The 22,086-nt window shown below is 38.5% G+C and overlaps 1 protein-coding gene, 1 long non-coding RNA gene and 1 other non-coding gene across 5 annotated transcripts in view; 2 read left to right on the forward strand and 1 right to left on the reverse strand.

Annotated features, from left to right (window-relative positions):
• Positions 1-21,874, forward strand: part of LOC106506801 (uncharacterized) — a 35,834-nt gene extending 13,960 nt beyond the window's left edge. Inside the window, exons 3-6 of one of the 3 annotated variants that reach the window (XR_014834372.1) lie at positions 8,593-8,688; positions 12,649-12,751; positions 20,070-20,160; positions 21,761-21,874. This is a non-coding gene — a long non-coding RNA (uncharacterized LOC106506801). Of the gene's footprint in view, positions 1-8,592; positions 8,689-12,648; positions 12,752-20,069; positions 21,734-21,760 lie in introns of those variants that run through there. The other 2 variants (XR_001302361.3, XR_014834371.1) reach the window with 2 other exon arrangements.
• On the reverse strand, positions 1,680-10,472 carry SPAM1 (sperm adhesion molecule 1). The gene is given in 4 exon segments (NM_214011.1): positions 1,680-2,268; positions 6,149-6,238; positions 6,996-8,147; positions 10,370-10,472. Coding segments are annotated over 3 exon segments (1,482 nt in total). The 5' UTR covers positions 7,950-8,147; positions 10,370-10,472; the 3' UTR covers positions 1,680-1,830.
• Positions 15,578-15,680, forward strand: LOC146394968 (U6 spliceosomal RNA). The gene has a single exon (XR_014834464.1). It is a non-coding gene; the product is annotated as a U6 spliceosomal RNA (small nuclear RNA).
• Positions 21,875-22,086: the final 212 nt, after the last annotated feature.

The following is a 22,086-nucleotide window of genomic DNA, read 5'->3' on the forward strand; positions in this document are numbered from 1 at the left end:
TGTCATTTTCCTATCAGTCCCTTTTGTGTGAGCAAATTGTTTTTGTGTAGATCAAGAATCCAACAATTGGGAGTTCCCATCGTGGCTCAGTGGTATTGAACCCAACTAGCGTCCGTGAGGACGTGGGTTTGATCCCTGGCCTTTCTCAGTGGGTTAAAGGATCCGGCATGGCTATGAGCTGTGTGGTGCAGGTTGCAGATGCAGCTTGGATCCCACGTTGCTGTGGCTGTGGTGTGGGCCGGCAGCTACAGCTCAGATTTGAGCCCCTAGCCTGAGAACTTACATATGCCAACAGTGGGACCCTAAAAATACAACAGCAACAAAAATCCAACAATTAATTTTCCTGGACAAATATATTTACCCAAAGTACACTGTCAAGAGCTTTTTTGTGACCTATGCTGCAGCTGTGGCAATGTGGGATCCTTAAGCTACTGTGCTGGGCTAGGGATCGAACCTGTATCTCAGCACTGCAGAGATGCCACAAATCCTGTCGTGCACTGCGGGAATTCCACACTTTAATATTTTCTTGACATTTTAAAAAATTTTGTCTTTTAGGGCCACACTGATGGCATATGGAAGTCCCCAGGCCAGGGGTCCAATCAGAGCTATAGCTGCTAGCCTACACCACAGTCACAGCAATGCCAGATCCAAGCCATGTCTGGGACCTACGCCACAGCTCACGGCAACGCTGGATGCTTAACTCATGGAGCGAGGCCAGGGATCAAACCCACATCCTCATGGATACAAGTCAGATTCATTTCTGCTGAGCCATGACAGGAACTCCTTTTCTTGACATTGTTATTGCAAATAACAAGCTACTTATAAAGACATCCCTTCGCAGTATATTGGCATTATTCAAATCTTCACTTTTCTCAGAAGAAAACTAGGTTTCTAAATATTATAGGCTGTCCCATCAGTCTTTGGTAGAACAAAGACTACAACGAGGACCCCTTAGTTCTACATATACATTCACAGTATGTGAAATATTTGCTATACATTCAAGGCAGTTAGAAAATACAAAATTGGCGATTATCTTCCAAAGTAAATACCAATGTTATCTTAACAATCAAGAGCTCACTTGGAGTTTCAAAAGCAAAATCTAGTACCCATGGATTTAGTAGTAGCACTGCCCTGTGATTTTGAAAATTAAAAGTGCTAGTCACACTTCTTTGTTTCTCAATCAGTAATAATTTCAAGTTTGGTTTGATCATGAAAAAGCAATCTCAGCTCAAAAAATTAAAATACTATCTTGACCATGAGTTTTGATTCACATTTCAAATATAGAACTTCAAGTATATAGATATCGTCACTTAACTAAAAATATAGTCTAAGCTAGCTAAACTGTTACGTATAAAAATATAAACAGTAACAAAACATAAAGCAGGTAGACAGGAAAACTAATAAGCATTGAACTTGTACTGGAATAGATTGTTTCACTTTTCCTGTTTTGAGTGTTTATGACTTACTGGAAGTGTTTTTCAGTTAACACTCTGACAGATGCCTTGGGCGTTGTTGGAGATGGTGTCCACTGAACACCTGGCTTTGAGGCACCCACAGAGATCTTTCCTAGGAACACATGGAGACACTGCGGCAAGTGGTATGGAAGATGAGATATTGCTCAAAGTGACAGAAGATCTCTCCTGCCAGCTAGAAGAATGGTCACTGAGTTCTGAGTTTATTTTTTAATATTTCTTTATTTAAACCCTGAGGCATATGGAGGTTCCTGGGCCAGCAATGGAATGGAATCCAAACTGCAGTGGCGACCTATGCTGCACCTGCGGCAACGCCAGATCCTTAACCCACTGTGATGGGCTGGGGATCCAAACTGCGTCAGCAGCGGCCCGAACCCCCGCAGGGAGGTTGGTTATCCTGCTGCACCTCATCAGGGAGTTCGGGTTCTGAATTTAGAAATGCCTCTACACAAACATCTTCAGTAATGCATACATTAATAGCATGAATGTTTTCTATATCAGCTCTCTCCTTACAGTGGAAGTTGGCAAAACAACTGCAATAAAAATTTTTGGAAAATTCCTTTAAGTCTTCAAGGGTGGGTTTCCCATGTACTATGTATTTATTACCTTTCCCAGTTCGAATAGCAAAATTCGCTGGGTTCAGATGAAGATAGTCACTTGAATTCCAGTGTTTCCTTGTACATACGCCTTGCTCCTGGCAAAGAACTTGGCTACACATTTTGGCTGCGAGGGTGACGTTGATTAAGTATGGATTCAGTGTAGTCTTCAAGTAACTGCCTAGGTTCATGCAAGATTGCTGTAAAATTATAAGCACATCAGATTATTAAGACCCAAGTTAGTTCACATGTGAAATAAACTCGCTACATTAAGAGATGTCTAAGGAAGCACAAAAAAAAAAAAAAAAAAAAACAGACACAGTAAGACTAGGAAATATTTTATCTTTTTTATTTTAACAAGCGAGACTATTCCAACTGTTTTGTGTAATATTTGTAAGTTTCACGTGCCATTTCTGTAACTGAATAATTGACCAGTTGGTGTTTAACATATCCTAGCTTTGGCCTTCCTGGATAATTTGTAAACTAATGGGGGTGGAAGGGGCAGAGTGGTACAGTAAGGGTGGTGGGATTAGCCCGTGGGCTCTGGACTCCATCCGCTTTGAGTTACAGTTTCATTCATGGCTAGCCGTAAGAACTTGGGAATCTCTTAAGCTTTCTAAGTCTTGGTTTCCTATCTGGGTGAACTTGGAGAAATTAATTAACCTGGTTGTGCTTCAGCTTCATCATTTGAAAACAAGGATAAGAATAGCACCTACTGCATAAGGTTGTTGTGAATATGAAAAGATGCAGTGTATGTAAAAGCTCAGGAATTCCCACTGTGGCTCAGCAGTAACAAACCTGACTAGTATCCACGAGGACGCTGGTTTGATCCCTGGCCTTGCTGAGTGGGGTTAAGGATCCAGCGTTGCCGTGAGTTTTGGCATAGGTCACAGATGAGGCTCCAATCTGGCGTTGCTGCGGCTGTAGTGTAGGCCAGTGGCTGCAGCTCCAATTGGACCCTAGCCTGGGAACGTCCATATGCTGTGGTTGTGGCCCTAAAAAAGCCAGAAAAACCAAAAACAAAAAACAACAAAAAAAAAGTGCAAAGCACAGGGCTCCAAATATCAGTGGTTAGCCCTCAATGTATAAATAATATAAATTATAAATAAATGTAGTAAGATCATATCTGTCAGAGGAATTTAGGCATTGGGAAGAGTGGTTGCTAAATGGCTAGTTCAGAACAACTAAATAGGTTCACCCAAATTTGTTGTCATTTTCTTGGCAGCAAATAGAGAACCTCTTTTTAACCCTTCAGTAGCTTTACATGGTGTTTAGGACGCAATTCACCTTCTCTCAACTTACATACAGCCTGAGGGGGTGTAACCTCTCCTTCCTCTCATCCAACTTTCCCAACCCCCTCTGCCTTAGCTATACAACAGATAGACTAGATGTCAATAACCTCAAAAGTATGGATAAGAGCAAAGTAAATAATTGGTATATTTTGAGTAGTACTTCTATTTTTAACACATTTATTTTATTCTAAGCTTTTATAACTTAATTTTTAATAATGGCTATTTAACAAACAGGTCACAAAATTTCTGAGTCGTTAACAATCAGTTCTCTTGAGCTGGAACCAGTAGAAGCTGGCTCTGTCACACTACTGGACCTAATAGGATGGAGTGGAAGGAAATGATTTGCCTACATGTGATAGCAATTGTTTTAAGTCAGTTGCAGTTGTTGCAGGTAAACCTGCAATCAGAGGGAACACAACAAGTAATCCATAACTCTACTGATTTCAAATGACATAGAAAAAATGGAAAGTCATGATAGAAATAACATTCAAAATGATGATAAATTGGGAAAGGTAGCAGAAATACATAGAACAGCGTCCACAGGGGACAATTTCAAGGCAGAGTCATTAAGTAGAAAATAATCATAGCAATGTTAAAGCCTATCCCTGTATGAATAATACTGAAGGTTATTTGAGAATCATAGTATAAGAATGTGAATCTAAGATTAAAGTGCAATTAAAAAGTCTGACAATTGAATAAATGCCACAGCTACTAACTGGAGAATGCCTGATTCATTCCTCATCAGAGTAAGGGTGGAGCTCTCAATTCTTAAAAAGAAAAGGAAAGAAAGTAGTATGGGGAATTTATAAATGGTTCCATCATAGAATTAACAGCATCCTTGAGAAAGGTGTTTATAGATTTGAGAAAACAACTAATAAAATTTAGGAATATTCTGAGGAGAATTATGATTCTTCAATAATTTTCTGACATAAAGATTTTGCAAAAAAGACATATACCTTTCTCTTTTTACTGGTGATCAGACCAGAGACCACAGAATCTACCAAAGAGATAGGAGGGCTCAGATTACCTTGAAAAAATTTCACAAAGTGAAGTACCTTTATAAATTAAGGGATGGAGCTCCCATCCTGGCTCAGTGGTTAACGAACCCAATTAACATCCATAAGGTCAAGGGTTCAATCCTTGGCCACGCTCAGTGGGTTAAGGATCCAGCATTGCCATGAGCTGTAGTGTAGGTCATAGACGTGGCTTGGATCCTGCGTTGCTGTGGCTGTGGCGTAGGTCAGAAGCTTACAGCTCCGATTCAGCCCCTAGCCTGGGAACTTCCATATGTCATTGGTGTGGCCCTAAAAAGACAAAAGACAAAAAAATAAAATAAAAAATAAATGCAGGGAAAATATGGCTAGGTTAGCTGAAGGGAAAGATATCCAAAAATCTCTTCTGGTCTTAGCATATAAAGTCTGTTCTCTGTGGGTCCTAGAAAAAGACCTCTGGGCCAAGGGCTTCATTTGACCTTTTCCACGGCACCCATGTTGCTAGTATTTCCATACATCAGAGAAGGAAAAGTTCAGCTGCAACTCAGCAGTGTCCATGTGACAGTTTTACTCGTGTTTTTAGTCAAGAAGATTGAAGAGGTGAAGGATAAAAACCTGATAAGGAGAATGAAAAGAGGATGAAGATAAAGGAAGAGAAAAGAATTAGGTCATGATAGTTAAAGGCTTTTTGAACTAAAGAAAATGCTTTAGGAGAAAATAAATACAATTCATACTATACAGAACAAAATAAGCATGTTTTCCTAATAAAAAAGTTTTACTTAAAATGTTACTTAAAACAGACACTACTAGGAGTTCCCTGGAGGCCTAGCAGGTTAAGGAACAGACATTGTTGCTGCTGTGGCTCACGTCACCACTGTGGCATGGGTCGATCCCTGGCCCAGAAACTTCTGCATGCTGCGGGTACAGCCAAAAAATAAAATTAAGTTAAATTTAAATTAAATAGACACTTCTAAATATAACCTAAATAAAGATGAGTTCCTTTTCCTCTCCCTTAAGAAAGCGCTGAACAATTTGATAATGTTTGCAAAAAGTAGCTAACTTCCCACTACCCACAAAACCCTCAATTGCTGGCCCCCACAATAAACTTCCATTAAATGACTAAATAAGTAAATAAGTGCTTAATAAACAGTAATTGGATGAATGAAATAATGAATATATATTGACTAGTTGAGCTCTTTTGAGAAGCAACACAGCACTGTATAGTAGAAAAGACACCAAACCACACATCAGAAAACCAAGATTGTAGACCTGTATTTGCTACTGCTAGCCACATAGCCTAGAGAATTTCTTTTTCTTTTCTTTCTTTTGTCTTTTGTTTTTTTTCTTTCTAGGGCCACACCGGTGGCATATGGAGATTCCTGGGCTAGGGGTCAAATGGAGCTGTAGCTGCCAGCCTACACCACAGCCACAGCAACGCCAGATGTGAGGCGCGTCCACGACCTACACCACAGCTCATGGCAACACCAGATCCTTAACCCACTGAGCAAGGCCAGGGATGGAACCCTTGACCTCCTGGTTCCTAGTCGGATTCGTTTCCGCTGCGCCATGACAGGAACTCCAAGAATTTCAATTACTCTCACCAAATTTCTAATTCCTCACAGGAAAACAACCTGACAACACAACCACACAAATGAAAGGTGGTTTCATTTAGCCACTATTAATTGAGCTCTTATTACTACGTGCCAAGCAGAATGTTTATTCTTCAATCCCACAACAATCCTCAAAACTATTAAAAGTATAAGTGTTTTCATCTATTTTTTATCGATTCAACTTACCATAGTTAGGCTTAAGTTGAGGCTTCCCCACATTACAATTCCAGAGGCACCTAGAGCAACAGTCTCACCAATTGTATTCACAAGGTCATCCTGGCAAATGTGATAAAAAAATTAACAGGGAGGAATAAAACGAAAGTGTTACATGTAGGACAGTGACACCAAAGCCAAGAATGCTGGCCCAACAATAATCATTTCAATATTTTCCCTATTATTTATTTCTTTTATGCCACCACTTCCCTCCTATAACAGAAATGCAAATTTTCTGTTAATAATTTAATTACTTCTATTGACAAGAGGGCAGGCCCATAAAAGAAAAACATAAAGGAACGGAGTTAATACATTGTCTCTACTACCCAGTTCTCCAAGGTTGCTAAGATGTTATAAGATTATGTTAAAGATAAAATATATTCTTACTTTGCATTCATAAAATGATGCAGAACTACCTGTGTGCATAATTCCTGAAAGGTTATTAAAAGCTAAATTTCACTCCCTTCAAAAAGTGATGTTCAAAGCGGACAAAAAAAAGGGGGGGGGGGAGTTCCCATTGCAGCTCGATGGAAACGAATCCTCCAACTAGTATCTATGAGGATGCAGGTTCTATCCCTGGCTTCACTCAGTGGGTCGGGGATCCGGTGTTTCTTGAGCTGTGATGTAGATCTGTGGACTAGGCTCTGACCTTCCGTTGCTGTGGCTGTGGCTTCGTTTCAGTCCCTAGCCTGGGAACTTCCTTATGGCTGGGGTGTGGCCCTAAAAAACAAAACAAGCAAGAAAAAAAAAAAGATATTCAGTTCTACTAAACACCACTTGTGGACAATATTCCATAGCCCCTATACTTTGATTTACTTACCTGAGAAAGGTATCTCGAAGATGCACCAGAAAAAACTGGACGGGTATATACAAAAACTGGAAGTGGACTTTGAGCATTGGCTACTTTAGACACACGAATGGCCTCCTGGACGCGATTGCGAACGAAGAGTGCAACTTGAGAAGGTTTTAACCTGGTATTCAAATAAATGGATGGGAAGAGAGCAGTGCTTTCTTTCCACAACCAGTCAAGCGCGTCATTTCTTCTTTTCTCTATATCAAGGCAACTTCCGTTGTAACCAGGTTTGTGATAATTATGATTGTAACAATCAGGAAAAAGATAATAACCCCATAAGTGATTTGGCCGAAGTAATTTTCCCAATTTTAAAGTCTCTTGCATGAAAGTCTTTCCGGCCTTTTCAAACTCTCTTTTTGCTAACTTGGTGGCAGCTGCTGGAGTAAGTTTTATATTTTTTTGCTGAACCAACTCAATAGACTGACGTCTGTAAATTGCTTTTTCTTTCCAGTTTCTCTCCCAGGTAGGCCTCCAGTTTTCCCAGTCAATGACAGACAAGCCCACCTTGTCAATTTGCATGTAATGGAGAATGTCTTTCTCTGCTTTGTCCAAATGCCTTTGTAAGGATCCCAACTGGGGGATTCCTCCATTCACATTTTTGCCTGTATTTTCATCTACGTGAGGATAGTAGCCAAGTCTGTTAGCATAAAATAATGTAAGAAATTGTCCTGTGACACTTGCTCGGGGGCTTGTTACAAAAGAGAAGAGGCTCAGATCTGGAGGCATGTAAAATTTTTTAGCGCAAGATTCAGTTGGGGCATTCCAGACCCAGAGGAAAGTAGTATTTGGAATAATAGGGGATGCTCTGAAATCCAGAGCCAAACAACATGGAATCAGAAGGAAGGTGAATACCACCTGGGGTGCTCCACTGGGCACAAAAAAGCTTCTAAAGGAGATATGCTGGAGCCTCTGTACTCCCATTGCAACGAGTAATGAGTATGAGAAGCACTTATTTCTTCTACACACTTTGGCTTATCCAATATTTAGTGTAAGATTGAAGCACAGAAGAGAGGGAATGGAATGAAGCCCCTTTAATGGATAAAGAGGTGTAATGATGATTCGCACTCAATATTATTCTTCTTGCTTCATGTTTTAGAAATATTTTGCAAGTTGTTTCATCTATAATTTAAACAAAAGAAATTTAGAATATATTGTTACATGACATTTCTGTATCAGAGATGTAAGCTTTACCAAGTTCTCAACTTTAAGTGTAGGGAGTTTAATTCAATTTTTGAAAATGAAGGACTCCTGTGCTTGAATCAAAATTATTTTCTCTTATGTGTGATACAAATCCTCTAAAAACATTTATCTTGTCTTTCTGAATCATTGTTGAACCTGCAGAGAGGTGAATGCTGCTATTTTTGCCTCCTGACTTCCTGGCTGTGCAGAATGCCTTACCAAGCAATGCCTTAGCAAAAGACAGTTAAATGAAAACAAATTCCACATTGAACTTCTCAATCTTGTTTGTTATTTCTCAAAAGAACACTTTATAGTGGTCTGCAAAAAGTGAAAACAACCTCTCATAGAATTGTGAGGTTTCATCTTTTTTTTTTTCTTTTTTAAGGGAGGCAGGTAGAGGAGGAGGCAAAAGTCACTTCTCCCAGAAGCTATAAATCAAAAGGTTACTTGAAACTACTGAATCAAAATCTCCTATTGAGGGGTAAGTTGAAGCACTATTTAGAGCAGTGCTCCATAATATCTCAAAGTAATGTACACTCATGTTCGAAGTTAATAAAATATTTTATGCCTTTATATCTTCCACTAAAAAGATTGGTCCTGGCCTAGCTTAATAAAAGCAACATAGGAATTTTGGTCTTTTATAGTCTTCTAATAACTGAGATGATGATGTCATTCTGATGTCACAATGTGAAGTGTTATGGCACATTTTGTAGCACGATAAAATAGTCTGAGCTAAGGATAAGAAAGTAAGCTATGTATTTTTTTGTCTTTTTTTTTTTTTTTTTTTTTGTCTTTTTAGTGCCACACCTCTAGCTTATGGAGATTCCCAGGCTAGGGATTGAATCGAAGCTGCAGCTGCCATCCTACATCACAGCTCACAGCATCGCCAGATCCTTAACCCATCTGAGCAAGACCAGGGATCGAACCCGCATCCTCATGGATCCTAGTTGGGTTCATTAACCACTGAGCCATGACAGGAACTCCAAGCTATGTATTTTTTAACAGTTGGTATTTGTTAAAATTACCTACAGGAAGACATATTTAAGTGTTCTGTGGTTCTAGGAGGAAACTAGAACTTTTATAATTTTTTACTTTTTGTGGCTGCACTCACAGCACAGGGAAGTTCCTAGGCTAGGGGTCGAATCGGAGCTGCAGCTGCCCTACTACACCATAGCTCATGGCATTGTTGGATCCTTAACCCACTGAGCATGGCCAGGGATTGAACTCACATCCTTATGGGTACTAGTCAGATTCATTTCCACTTCACCACAACAGGAACTCCCAAAAGTTGTAAATTGGAAATTTAAAAATTTTAAAGAAAATCCTTACTCTGTGGGTTGAACAATGTTCCCCCCGCAAATACATTTCCACCCTGAACCTCAGAATGTGACCTTATTTTGAAAGAGTCTTTGCAGATACAAATAGCTGAAGATATTAAGATGATATCATCTCAAATTTAGGGTGAGCCTTAAATCCAATGACTGGTGCCCATTTAAGAAGAGGAGAGGACACAAAGATACAGTGATACAGGGAAGAAGGCCATTGTCACTATGGAGGCAGAGACTGAAGTATGGACCAAGGAATGACAAGGATAGCTAGGAGCCAGCAGAACTAGGGAAAGACAAGGAATGATTATTTTATGGAGTAATGAGAGGGAACATGGCCATGCTGAGATCTTGATTTAGAATTTCTAGCCTTTAGAACTATGAGATAATACCCTTCCATTGTTTTAAAAAACTACCCAGTTAATGGCAATTTTTTACTGCAACCCCTCGGAAACTCATTATAATCCACCAAGTTAGAAGAAAGAATTGTACTTTGTATAAGTCTCTTTTCTCAAACCAATTTCAACTTCAAGAGAAAGACTGACATATTTATAGGTATCATAATAAAACTCTTTTACCAAACTAACCTAAAAACAAAAATCAAGTGACAGCAAGTAGCTAGAACCCGCATCTTTCAGATTCATTTTGTGGAATAAAACCTTCCTGAAGTCTTCAGAGTTTAAGGAGAAAAGGTAACTACTTCAACCTTTGGGCCACCTGATGCTTATCAACATGACCTCCTCAAATATGACTGCTTCATACAAAGTAAGATAGGAGGTATTGTGTCAGCCAAGGTAATGAACAGAGTCAAAAGCATATGAGGCCAGGAAGACTCACTTGAACTTGATGTTGATTGCAGATTTGAGTCCCAGAGGTAAGGGTTCTAGAGAAATTGAATTTCTCTAAACAAATAGTTAAGAGGTCAATATTAATATGTAAGTGAGGGAAAAGAAAAAAGAGGAGGTAGTGAGAAACATTTTCAGATCCAAAGTATAAAGGCAAGATCCAGAAATCACAGATCATAGGTTTGTGATGTAGTCCAAGAATTAAATGAATTCCATTTAGAATCTCAGATGAATTCCATTTCTCAACACTCACTCTGAGACCCAGTTAGAGGAACTAGCCTAAGTCCAAAGCTTGATGAGTAGCAAAGAGTATTTTTGAGTTGGTTCTGTTCTTAATTTGTCCTAAGTGCCTCTCAATCCACTTGAGGTCTTCCTGTCTAAGGATAATAATTAAACCATCCCATTCAACATGCCTTGAACCCCTACAGTATGTCAAGTACTGTGTCAAGAATTGGCAACCTTATCAAAAGAAGACAGCACACACTTGCTGATAGGTATTAGAAATGTAGAAATTGAGGGCCAGATATGAAGAGCACAAAAATGGTGTTTTAGGATATGCCTAAAACATCACAAAAGCCAAATGCCAGAGGCGCCTGGGTATGTGAGATGTGACACCAGACAGAGAACGATGCTTGAGTTGGACAAACCCAAGTAGGAGTGGAGCTGGGAATGGAGGCAGGGCTTAGATACAGAGGAATGGTATTTGGAGTGATCTGTTCAATCATTCGATAGGGAGAACTTTGAGGACCTGAAAAGAAAAGATAATATTGGCAATGGGGAAACTCAGATTTGGTACCATGGGATTCTGATTGCAGCCCTTAGTCAAGCAACACAATAAGTGAAAAAGGCAACACCCGAGCTCATAGCCTGTCCTAAAAAAAAAAAAAAAAAAAAAAAAAGAAAAAATCTGCTATCTGGCTTCAGTTATTTGGAAAGGTGCCAAATCTTCCTATTTTTAGTACTCCAGTTTTTAAAATGTGGAAATATCGATTTTACTTATGGACAAATCTCTGTACATAGAGGTATTGTCGATGTTCAAACATTGTGAGGAAGGTTAAAAAAAATGTCAGCTAACAGAGCTTCGGGTTGCTGATCAGCAGTCCTTGGCCCCAAATAGTATTTTGTTCGGGTATTGACATGATCAGATTTGTTTCAGAATGATTATTAGAACCATTCTAATCAAGATATAGTTAGAGAGGGACAAAACATAAGGAATATAAACAAGTTGGAGAATAGAAGACTGATAGGGATGGGAAGAGAACAAGATTGGACAGCCATTGGTCACCAAATGCATTTGGAAGAGTAAGGAAGTGGGTAACATGACTCCTTGGTGTTTGACTTGAACAGTTAGGTGAATCCAGACTGAATCAAAAAGACAAGTCACTCAACCTCTTTCTTTATTCCCATTACCCTTTAGCTGTAAGAAAAATAGTAACAACGTTGACAAAGATAATGAAGCTGAAATTTTTTATGAAAAGTAAAATATCTTAGATACCTGAAATATTTTGCAAAAACAATTTTTAAAATGTCATTATAAGAACAGATTTATTGTTGCCAAGGGGAAGGGCAGGGGGAGGGAGTGGGATTGACTGGGAGTTTTGGGTTAATAGATGCAAACTTACATTTAGAATGGATAGGCAGTGAGGTCATACTGTATAGCACAGGGAATTATACCCAGTATCTTGGGATAGACCATGATGGAAGATAATATGAAAAGGGGAATGTATATATATGTATGACTGGGTCACTTTGCTGTCCAGCAAAAATTAGCACAACATTGTAAATCAATTATACTTTAATTTTTAAAAAAATATTATCTGTCCTATTCAGATCTGTTTCAGGATTATTTGTGTTGAGGAAAAGTGATTAGGTGGGCAGGAAAGGATAAAGTTTAGGTGGAAAAGATTTAATAAATCTTAATAATTGAATTAATAATTGTAGGAAGTGGGTGATGAGGACAAGGAGGTCATGTTTTTCTACTTCTGTATATGTTTGAATTGCAGGAGATCAGAACATGCCATCCCCAAATACGGAACTTTAGGACATTGATTATTTTTTGTGCTGAAGGCTCTTGAGAAACAGCAGATGCAGGAAGGGGTTTCTGACCTCCCCCTTTCTACCTAAAAGCAGGGCATAAAATTTTCCATAAGGAAGATGCTGTCTCTATACCAGAAGGAGAACATTCTTATCATGGGAGATGGGGAAATGATGCCAAGAAAAAAAAATGACCCTTGTCTTCTATGATTTTCCCTTTCCATCTCTTTTCTTTAGTGCCTCCTGAGTCTCTATCACCCTACAGTCCCCAGGACAACTGGACATGAGAAAGGCATTATTACCACACTCAACAAATAGCCCCAACCTCAGGATACTGAAGGTAATTTTAATGTATCTAAATTATATCCATAAAGCTTTCTTTAACATCGAAAAGAAAAAGCAAAATTCCAAGTGAGCAGCAGGCCCAAATTTACTGCCCTTGTAACCCTTATAAGCTAATCATATCAGGTAGGGTATGTATCCTTTCCTAAGTACTTAGTTTTTAATTTCAACCCAAAGACTGACTTCTACCTCCAGTTAAATAAGTTACAGTGAATCCAAACTGAGTTCTGAGCAAACCTCTAAAATAAGAGACCAGCATAATATCCCCAAAGCAGAAAAATACACATGTTAAGTTTTTTTCTTAAAGCAAAAACTTACATATCTTTTCAGGCAAGAAAGGAACTTTCAAGCAAGACATTTTTTTTCTAGAAAATTTCTTATTACATGATATTTTATAAGTAACTTGGCTAGAAATGGATGTGATAATAAATCTGATTCAACAAGAGAAGCATTTTCTGTGGCATTCCATCAACTCCTTTTTCCTTCACCTATCCCTTTATTATTATTATCATTATTAGTACCTGTAATGTTATTCCTTATTATTTGTTCCTTCTCCTACTTTGTCTTAACTTTGTCAGTGTCCCCTCCAGATAACTTTTGCACAGGCTGGAGACCCTCAAAACTAAAGAAATTGCTAATGTTTTATCTATGTATCCCCTACCAAGCACAGTTAAATGCCAAACAACCTCCTTCCAAAGTCAAAGAGGTAGCCTTAAAAACATAACACACTGGAGTTCCCATTGTGGCTCAGTGGTAACAAAACCCAACTAGTATCCATGAGCATGTGGGTTCAATTCCTGGCCCTACAGTGGGTTAAGGATCTGGCATTGCTGTGAGCTGTGGTGTAGGCTGCCAACAAGGTTCAGATCCTGCATTGCTATTGCTGTGGCTGTGGTGTAGGCCAGCAGTTACAGCTCTGATTTGACCCCTAGCCTGGGAACTTCCATATGTCATTGCTGTGGCCCTAAAAAGACAAAAACAAAACAAAACAAAACAAAGCAAAACGAAACAAAACGAAAACCCAGAACACATTACAGAACTTCTCTCTCTCTCTCTTTCTTTTCTTTCTTTTTCTTTCTTTCTTTCTTTCTTTCTTTCTTTCTTTCTTTCTTTCTTTCTCTCTTTCTTTCCTTTCTTTCTTTCTTTCCTTTCTTTCTTCCTTCCTTCCTTCCTCCCTCCCTCCCTCCCTCTTTCTTTCTTTCTTTCTTTCTTTCTTTCTTTCTTTCTCTCTCTCTCTTTCTTTCTTTCCTTTCTTTCTTTCTTCCTTCCTTCCTCCCTCCCTCCCCCCTCCCTCCCTCCGTCTTTCTTTCTTTCTTTCTTTCTTTCTTTCTTTCTCTCTCTCTCTTTCTTTCTTTCCTTTCTTTCTTTCTTCCTTCCTTCCTCCCTCCCCCCTCCCTCCCTCCGTCTTTCTTTCTTTCTTTCTTTCTCTCTCTCTCTTTCTTTCTTTCCTTTCTTTCTTTCTTCCTTCCTTCCTCCCTCCCTCCCCCCTCCCTCCCTCCGTCTTTCTTTCTTTCTTTCTTTCTTTCTTTCTTTCTTTCTTTCTCTCTCTCTCTTTCTTTCTTTCCTTTCTTTCTTTCTTCCTTCCTTCCTCCCTCCCCCCTCCCTCCCTCCGTCTTTCTTTCTTTCTTTCTTTCTTTCTTTCTTTCTCTCTCTCTCTTTCTTTCTTTCCTTTCTTTCTTTCTTCCTTCCTTCCTCCCTCCCTCCCTCCCTCTTTCTTTCTTTCTTTCTCTCTCTCTCTCTTTCTTTCTTTCCTTTCTTTCTTTCTTCCTTCCTTCCTTCCTCCCTCCCTCCCTCCCTCTTTCTTTCTTTCTTTCTTTCTTTCTTTCTTTCTTCCTTCCTTCCTTCCTTCCTTCCTTCCTTCCTTCCTCCTTCCTTCCTCCCACAGAAAGCCATACCTCATTTTCCTTATCAGGCTATGCAGTAGAAATTTAAAAAGACCACAAGTTACTTTTAAAGCAAAATTTAAGATTTCCTCGAAGAAGTCAGTAAGTCAGAAACCATTACAGACAATCTAATAGCTCTGCAGTACTTGACCTGTTGGGTGAGAAAAGGTAGCTCTTTGCCCAGTCAACTGAGGAAAGACTTAATCTTTTGAGATGTTACTGTGTGACTGGGGGAAAGGCAACATTTGTGTGTGTGAGTACCTGTTTGCCTATGTGCCATGGTTGGGGGGGAATTGAATATGTGTGTTTGAATCCCTAACAGAAAAGATTAGCAAGAATGGTAAATTAATAGAATGCTATAAAATTTTCAATAGTATTTGAAATGAGTTTAAGAGCCCTGTGATAAAACAAACTCTCACTGCAGTTGTTTTGATTGTTAAGCACTTTGTTAAATCAGTGACAGATTTCTGTAGTGTCATATAGATGAAGAATGAAGTTTAAGGCAACTGTTTCAAGGAAACACAGCATCCACTGTTAATCTCTCCTTACAAAATGAATAAAATGAATTGGAATTAATATTCTCAAAATGGTAAAGAAAGACATGTTCAACATTTGTTAGCTCTAGGAAAATATTAGTCTTCTGAATTCCACTCCTTTCGTTAAGGTGGGAGGGGAGAGGGGAGAGGAGAAAAAAGAAGAGTCAAATAAATAATAAGTTCCTCGAAAGAAGTTCCAAAAATCTAATTTTATTTAATTTCTGTAGTGGAACACAGCTATAATTTATACATGCTCATATTATGCAATAAAAGTTTGTCCTGTTATGTTATGACATAATTGAGAAGTAAGATGTCTAAGAAGCTAGAAAACCACACTATGATTAAGCATGAATTCTAAATATCAAAATCTTATATTGATATGCTGTAAAATATATTTAAAATTCAATGCTGTCTGCGGCAGCACATACACTAAAACTGGAGTGATGCAGAGAATATTAGCATGGCCCTTATGCAAGGACACACAAATCCGGAAGCATTCCACATTTTAAACATTTCAGCTTTTAAAAATGCATGAGAGGTCAATACCAAGAGTGTTAATTGAAAATAAGAAAACAATTCATCTTATTTTTGAACAAAAATTCCTTTGGAAAGAATATGAGGGTGCCTATGATGACCTTCTCTGTCCGAAATATCTTTGTAAATCCCAGAAGTCTTATAGAAGAAGGCACTTTTAATAGTAGAATTAGGTTGTTGTTCAATTTTCCAAGCCACATAACTGATACTCAACAGATACTCACAGTAGTTAGTTAATTAAATGAATAAACTTGACATACTTTGAATTTCAATAAACTCAAAATTATGGCTTACAGTGATATTTGAAGATATTCAAACAAGAACCAAAACATATCATCCAGAAGCCAAGAGTCACTGAAGAAAAACAGAGAAGGGCAGTAGTGAGAGCAGTAAAAACAAATTTTATGAAGAAAAACTACTGCAATATGGGAAAAGAGACATTGGTATAGATCTGGACTCAATTCCCAATACAATAGGGAGATTGGGACATGTATAGTAAAGAGCAAGGTGAGGGGAGTGGTCAGTGGATAGAAAATTACTCAGAGGAAACGTCAGAAGTGAAGAATGAGCCTGGCTAAGCTCACCTGACAGGATCCTTGCTGAATGCAGGTGGGGTGATTGGACATCACCTGGGGGGTGGGGTGGAGGATGAGGAACCTGATTCTATACCCAGGGGGATCAGATATGGCAAGATGGGGAATCCTTATAAACTGACTCTGCAGAATTCCTGCTAGAATTGGATTCTACAAGGAAGGCGATAGAATCCCAATGTTTAAAGCCTAGGCAAGGACAGAACTTTCTGAGCCTGACCAGCAAGGTCCAGTGGAGACTCTTTGTCAAGTTAACTAGTTAATGAAATAAGTGACCTTGATGTACTTTGAATTTCAGTGAACTCAAAATCATGGCTTATGGTGACACTTTAAAATGAAGATGTTCAAAGCAAAAAAAGAAGCATAGCAACTAGAAGCCAGAGTCCAAACATTACTCAGAAGACACGTCTTCTAGAGCCAAGCATGAGGCAGTGACACACCCAGATATGACTGAAACAAAGTCACTGAATAATTGAATAAATTTTTGAAGAGTGTCTAAATTCTAGAGGGTAATTATAAACACAATAGCTTCAGTAGGGATGCTCAAAGGCCATCTGTCAGACTCTAGGCTGAGCTCTGGGACACTTTGATGTTCCTTTTTGCCTCTAAATATAGGAAATAAGTCTCCCCTGTGAAGGGTACCCTCCCTGCAACAGGTGGCCGATAGGGACCTCCTTATCACCAGAGATAAGTCATTCAGGGTGAACAGCCTGTATAAACAAACTTTGAGTCTTCTTTAATGATTTACTCCTCAAGCCTAAATTTTGCTTAATTTCTTTACTAATTAAGCTCTTAATCTAAGCCTCATTGTCCTATCAAATGCTCATAAATTTATTGTTTCCTTACATAAAATGATGCAAAAGTGGCCCTCTTTTGATCATTGATCACTCTTGAGCATCACTGTATGATCCCTGAGGCACGTGAAATTAGTTTTCTCCTGTTAATCTGTCTTGTGTCGATTTTATTATTAGTCCAACCACAAGAACTCAAGAGGGTTAAAGAGTACCAATCAATGCAAAGTTTAAGAAGAATAGGAATACCTCCATTATTGCTGGTATCTTGCACGATGAAATTCACAAAGATAAAATAGCTAGAACCTGGGCTATGAGTTTGCAGTTGGTCTTCTATTAGCAACAACCCTTTTTTCTCCTCCAGTGACCAGTCAGATAACTTTTGCTTTTTATTTCTCTGTGAAGGCCTAGTTACTAAATCTTCTACATCTGGGACTATATCAAAGATCCAAACGGTGACTATTGTCTAATGCAAAGAGAAAACACCTGTCTAATGATAAATTTCCTTTGTCCAAAAACAATAGGGACCCAATGACATTATGTATACCTGAGCACATTTATTGAGACTGAGGATAAATGGCATTAAAAAAAAAAAAAAAAAAGATGAGCTGAGCTTCAAAAGACAATGCAACAGGTACTTTCCTCTTATCTGTGTAGAACATCTGAAGTCTATTAGAGATACCACGTTTTTAAATGGAGCACTTAGGATACAGACTGAATTTGTTTCTTAGGATCCAGGACTGGTTCAAAAATCTTATCAGGGTTTTAAGTGATTTAATATTTATTACCCTAAAATCCATGTTTTGCAATCTACCTGAAGAGTGCATATTTTACAAAAGCAAATCTATGGCTGAAGTCTTAAGCAAGCAAATGCCTTCCCAACAGGAATGTGTGGCAACTCAGTCTAGGCCAGCTTTTCAGCCAGGATGTAAAGAAAAATGAAACTCAAATTTTTCATTATCCACAGAAGTTCCTGTTGCTTTGAAGGAGAAGGGGCGGGAATTATAGGTTCTCATGGACAAAATGAATTCCCATATAGGAATTCTATCTTTCCTATTCCCATGGGATCCTGCCTTGCACTTTCTGTGTTCATCCTTTGCCTTAGATCTTTTCCAAGCCCAGAGATATATCTCTCAATGACTGTTCCCACTGTGCAGCCTTTCCAAATAGATCCAACTAGTGATGTGTTAATCTCTGATAGCCACCAATGCTATTTCAAATGTATTCAGGCTCTTATAAAAATTGTACTTATTTCTTAGCACCAGTCACAATTTGTGTTCAAATTTGAAATAAGCTTGTCTCACTCACTAAACTTAAGTTCACTGTTGTGTCCCAATTTCCAGTACTGTGCCTAATACGTAGTAGGAGGTCCACAAGTACTTAATTGGGTGGGTGAATGAGTAAATCTATCATCTATCTCTCAGTTAATCCTTTTATTAAATTATTTCTTTTCCTTTCCCCCAGTTTCACTAAATTACTTTTAATCTCCTACCACTCTCCCAAAGTGCCAGTCATCTACTTGATAAAATTCAATGTATTATATTTAAAAATTAACATGATAAAGAATTGAGGAGGTGACAATTATTATTCTTCTTTTTCTTTTCTTTTTTTTCTTTCTTTTTTTTTCTTTCTTTCTTTTTTTTTTTTTTTTTTTTTTTAGGGCTGCAGCTGTGGCATATGGAAGTTCCCAGGCTAGGGGTCAAATCAGAGCTGCAGCTGCCAGTCTACACCACAGCCACAGCAACATCAAATCCTAGACTCATCTGTGACACATAGCTTGCGGCAATGCTAGATCCTTAACCCACTGATTAAGGCCAGGGATCAAACTCGCATCCTCTGAGACATTATGCAGGTTCTTAACCCACTGAGCCATAATAGGAACTCCACAATTATCGTTCTTAAGTAACATTGGCTACATCTTGCCTTACCTTGTTAGATGAAAAGGAAAATGTATCTTAGAGGTTACAATTAGCAGGGGCTTTAATCTTAATCTCTAGGAACTGCCCCCAATTGGAGGTAGTCTCAGGAGGTAATGATTTGACATAGCCCAAGACTAGAATGTGGGAATGCTGCAGAGTGGAAACGTTTCTGCTCTTTCCCTTTACAATGACTTTTCTCTCTCCTCTTCTTACATTCACTTTTAACCTTTTTTTTTTTTTTCTTATCTTGACAGAGTCTTTCCATCTGCCAGTGGAATTTAAAGCCTGGTGACTTTGGGGATTAAGGAATCTAGATCCAGAAAAAGGAGGAATAATTTATTTCTGTTTTTAGCTTTATTATGCAATGACTGGATGATTCAAATTATTCAATCTTTAACTATCACTCAACTCTTTAAAAATATATCAGTAAGAAATTCCCACTGTGGTTTGGTGGGTTAAGAACCAGACATAGTCTCTGTAAGGATGCAGGTTCAATCCCTGGCCTCACACAGTGGGTTAAGGATCCAATGTTGCCACATACATATTTATATATAAGCACTGGTAACATATATACTGGTATATATGGACCTAGATCAATCTGGCTCCCAGGGATGCTGCGATGTTATGTGAAATGATAGTTATGAAGTGTTCTTCACAAGAAGCTCTGTAAATCTGAAATGTAGTGTTGTTACCATATTTTTAAATCTTGTTTGTTATGATATTTAGTATTTATCCCAAACTATAAAGAGGATAGCTTAAACAAGGTGTAGAGAGAACTGTTTTTGATCTATAGGAGCCCATAAGAGCCCATATGTAATTATAGACATGTCTAGAGAAATGTAGGAACTGTGAATTCCTAGTCCAAGAATCCCAAAGAAATGTTTGTCATGGCTAGTGACATTCTTAGTATAAAGAATTTAGGGGGTAATAGGAGTAGTCTGTCTCCTTTAAAGAATGTGGTCAATGAAAGAGGAAGAGTCATACCTAGCAAAATTCACTTCAAAGTGTAGAAATTTAGTAAAATTACCATCTACAACTAAATTGCCTTTTATCTCCACTATAGATGGTGACTCTGCTGATGTTTTGCCTCCAGGAAGATCACATGCTACCAGTTGAAAGAACTTAAGGAGATCTCAGTCAACCCTTCCAGGAAAGTGCACAGCTTGCCCTTCTACTCTGAGATGGTCTCTGGCCAAGATCTAATCACAAAAAGCATTTCAGAGCAAAAACTAAATCATTTAAGAAATCCTAGGCATGTTAGGCACAAATGGAGGGTAATTGTGAAGAGAGTTATCCAAGAAAGTGATGTTCCATAGCCCTGTTCCTGGTACTTTTTTATTTATTTTTTCCAAATTGCAGGTCACAAATCATTAGTGGGTCACAAAATATATTAAATTGGCTGTAATGAGCATTTCTTTAAAAAGTAAGTGAAAAAGATGATAATAGAGTGGAATGGGATAAAATAGAATAGAATACAATAGAATAGAATAGGATAGGGGAGTTCCCGTCACAGGGCATCGGAAATAAATCCCCCTAGGAAACATGAGGTTGTGGGTTCCAACCCTGGCCTTGCTCAGTGGGTTAAGGATCCTGCGTTGCTGTGGCTGTGGTGTAGCTGCAATTTGACCCCTAGCCTGGGAACCTCCATATGCCACAGGTGCAGCTCTAAAAAGCAAAAAAAAAAAAGGATAGGATAGGAAACGCAGAAGGTCACCTTATGTAGTAAGGGTAAGTATTATTTTAGGAACATTTTTTATCAGTTGTATATTTATATATGTGTGCGCAAGGTCCAATGTAAAATGTCTTTTTACTGTCGAATGAATCAAACCACGTTGATACTCAAAAGCTTGGAGTCCAACACACCAGGGTTTTGCCTCCTCACAGCAGCTACTTTCTAATTAAGTGCCCTTGGGTAAGTTATTAAATCTCTTTAATTTAATCTCTTCAGCAACCACAACAGAATTCTGAGCTATCTCAGGACTCCTTAATGTCTGTAAATGAATAAATTACTGGGCTCAGAGACTTAGTTTTCTACCTGAGGATCAGCAGGCCTAGAACCTTGCTTCCGAACTTAGTTTGCAATGTGGTCTTGCCCAAACTATGTAACAGTATTGCACTTTTGTTTTGTTTCAATTAAAAAATGTGGGAAATAAAAATCATTTTTTAAAAATGTAGGTTATTCATAGCAACTACCTCATAGATCTGCTGTGAAATTTTAATTGCCATCATATATACAAACCACTTAGCACAATGTCATGCCACTCCCTCCAAAATGCCACTTTAGTCTATTATTTTGATTATTCTGAGCTGAAGGAGATGGAGCAACAGCAAATGCAGAGGGGCTCTCTGACCTCCCCTTTTCCTCCTGAAGCAGGACATAAGATTTCCCGTGTGAAAGGTGTCCTCTCCGTACCAGGAAGAGGGGAACATCTTATCACCGGAGACCGGGTGCTGACTCCAAAATGGGCCTGCACAAACAAAGCTGCTAAAATGACCCTTATCTTCCAGTAGTTTCCCTCCTAGATTTCCTAGTCACAATTTACTGCCCCATGAAGCTTAAACCCCTTTTCCTTTGCCTTGTCATTCCTTCACAATTGATCATTCTTTGTTAAAAAGATATATAAGCTCTTGGACCTAACTACTTCTTTGGGTCTCCCTTTTTCCTATGAAGGCTTCTGTGTATGTGTAAAACTATTAAATAAAGTTTGTATGTTTTTCTTCTGTTAATCTCTCTTTTGCTAATTCATTTCACAGGCCCCAGCTGCAGAAATGAAGAGGATAAAGGAAAGTTCTTTTTCAGCCATTACACCTGATACATAGTAAATGGTCAATAAATGGGATTTGTTCCTGTTGGTGTTATTCATAAAAGTATCCCTTGCCTCCTCTCTTTTCTATATGAAAGGAAGGAAAAGCATGGAGAAAGGGGGCAAAACCTAAGACCATTCAATGATTCATAGATCTGCTAAGCATGAAAGCTTCTCTAGGAAATTAAAAACATTTTAAAAAATCTAAATATGTGAGCCATTAAGATATTGTTCTAGTGGAAATGAAATACTCCACACATTCATACTGCAGTGGAG

Source organism: Sus scrofa, chromosome 18 (genome assembly GCF_054392235.1).
Source record: "Sus scrofa isolate SSC_HxYL_T2T_F1_AM1 chromosome 18, Sscrofa_HxYL_maternal_Yorkshire_Landrace_v2.0, whole genome shotgun sequence".
NCBI classification, from domain to species: domain Eukaryota; kingdom Metazoa; phylum Chordata; class Mammalia; order Artiodactyla; family Suidae; genus Sus; species Sus scrofa.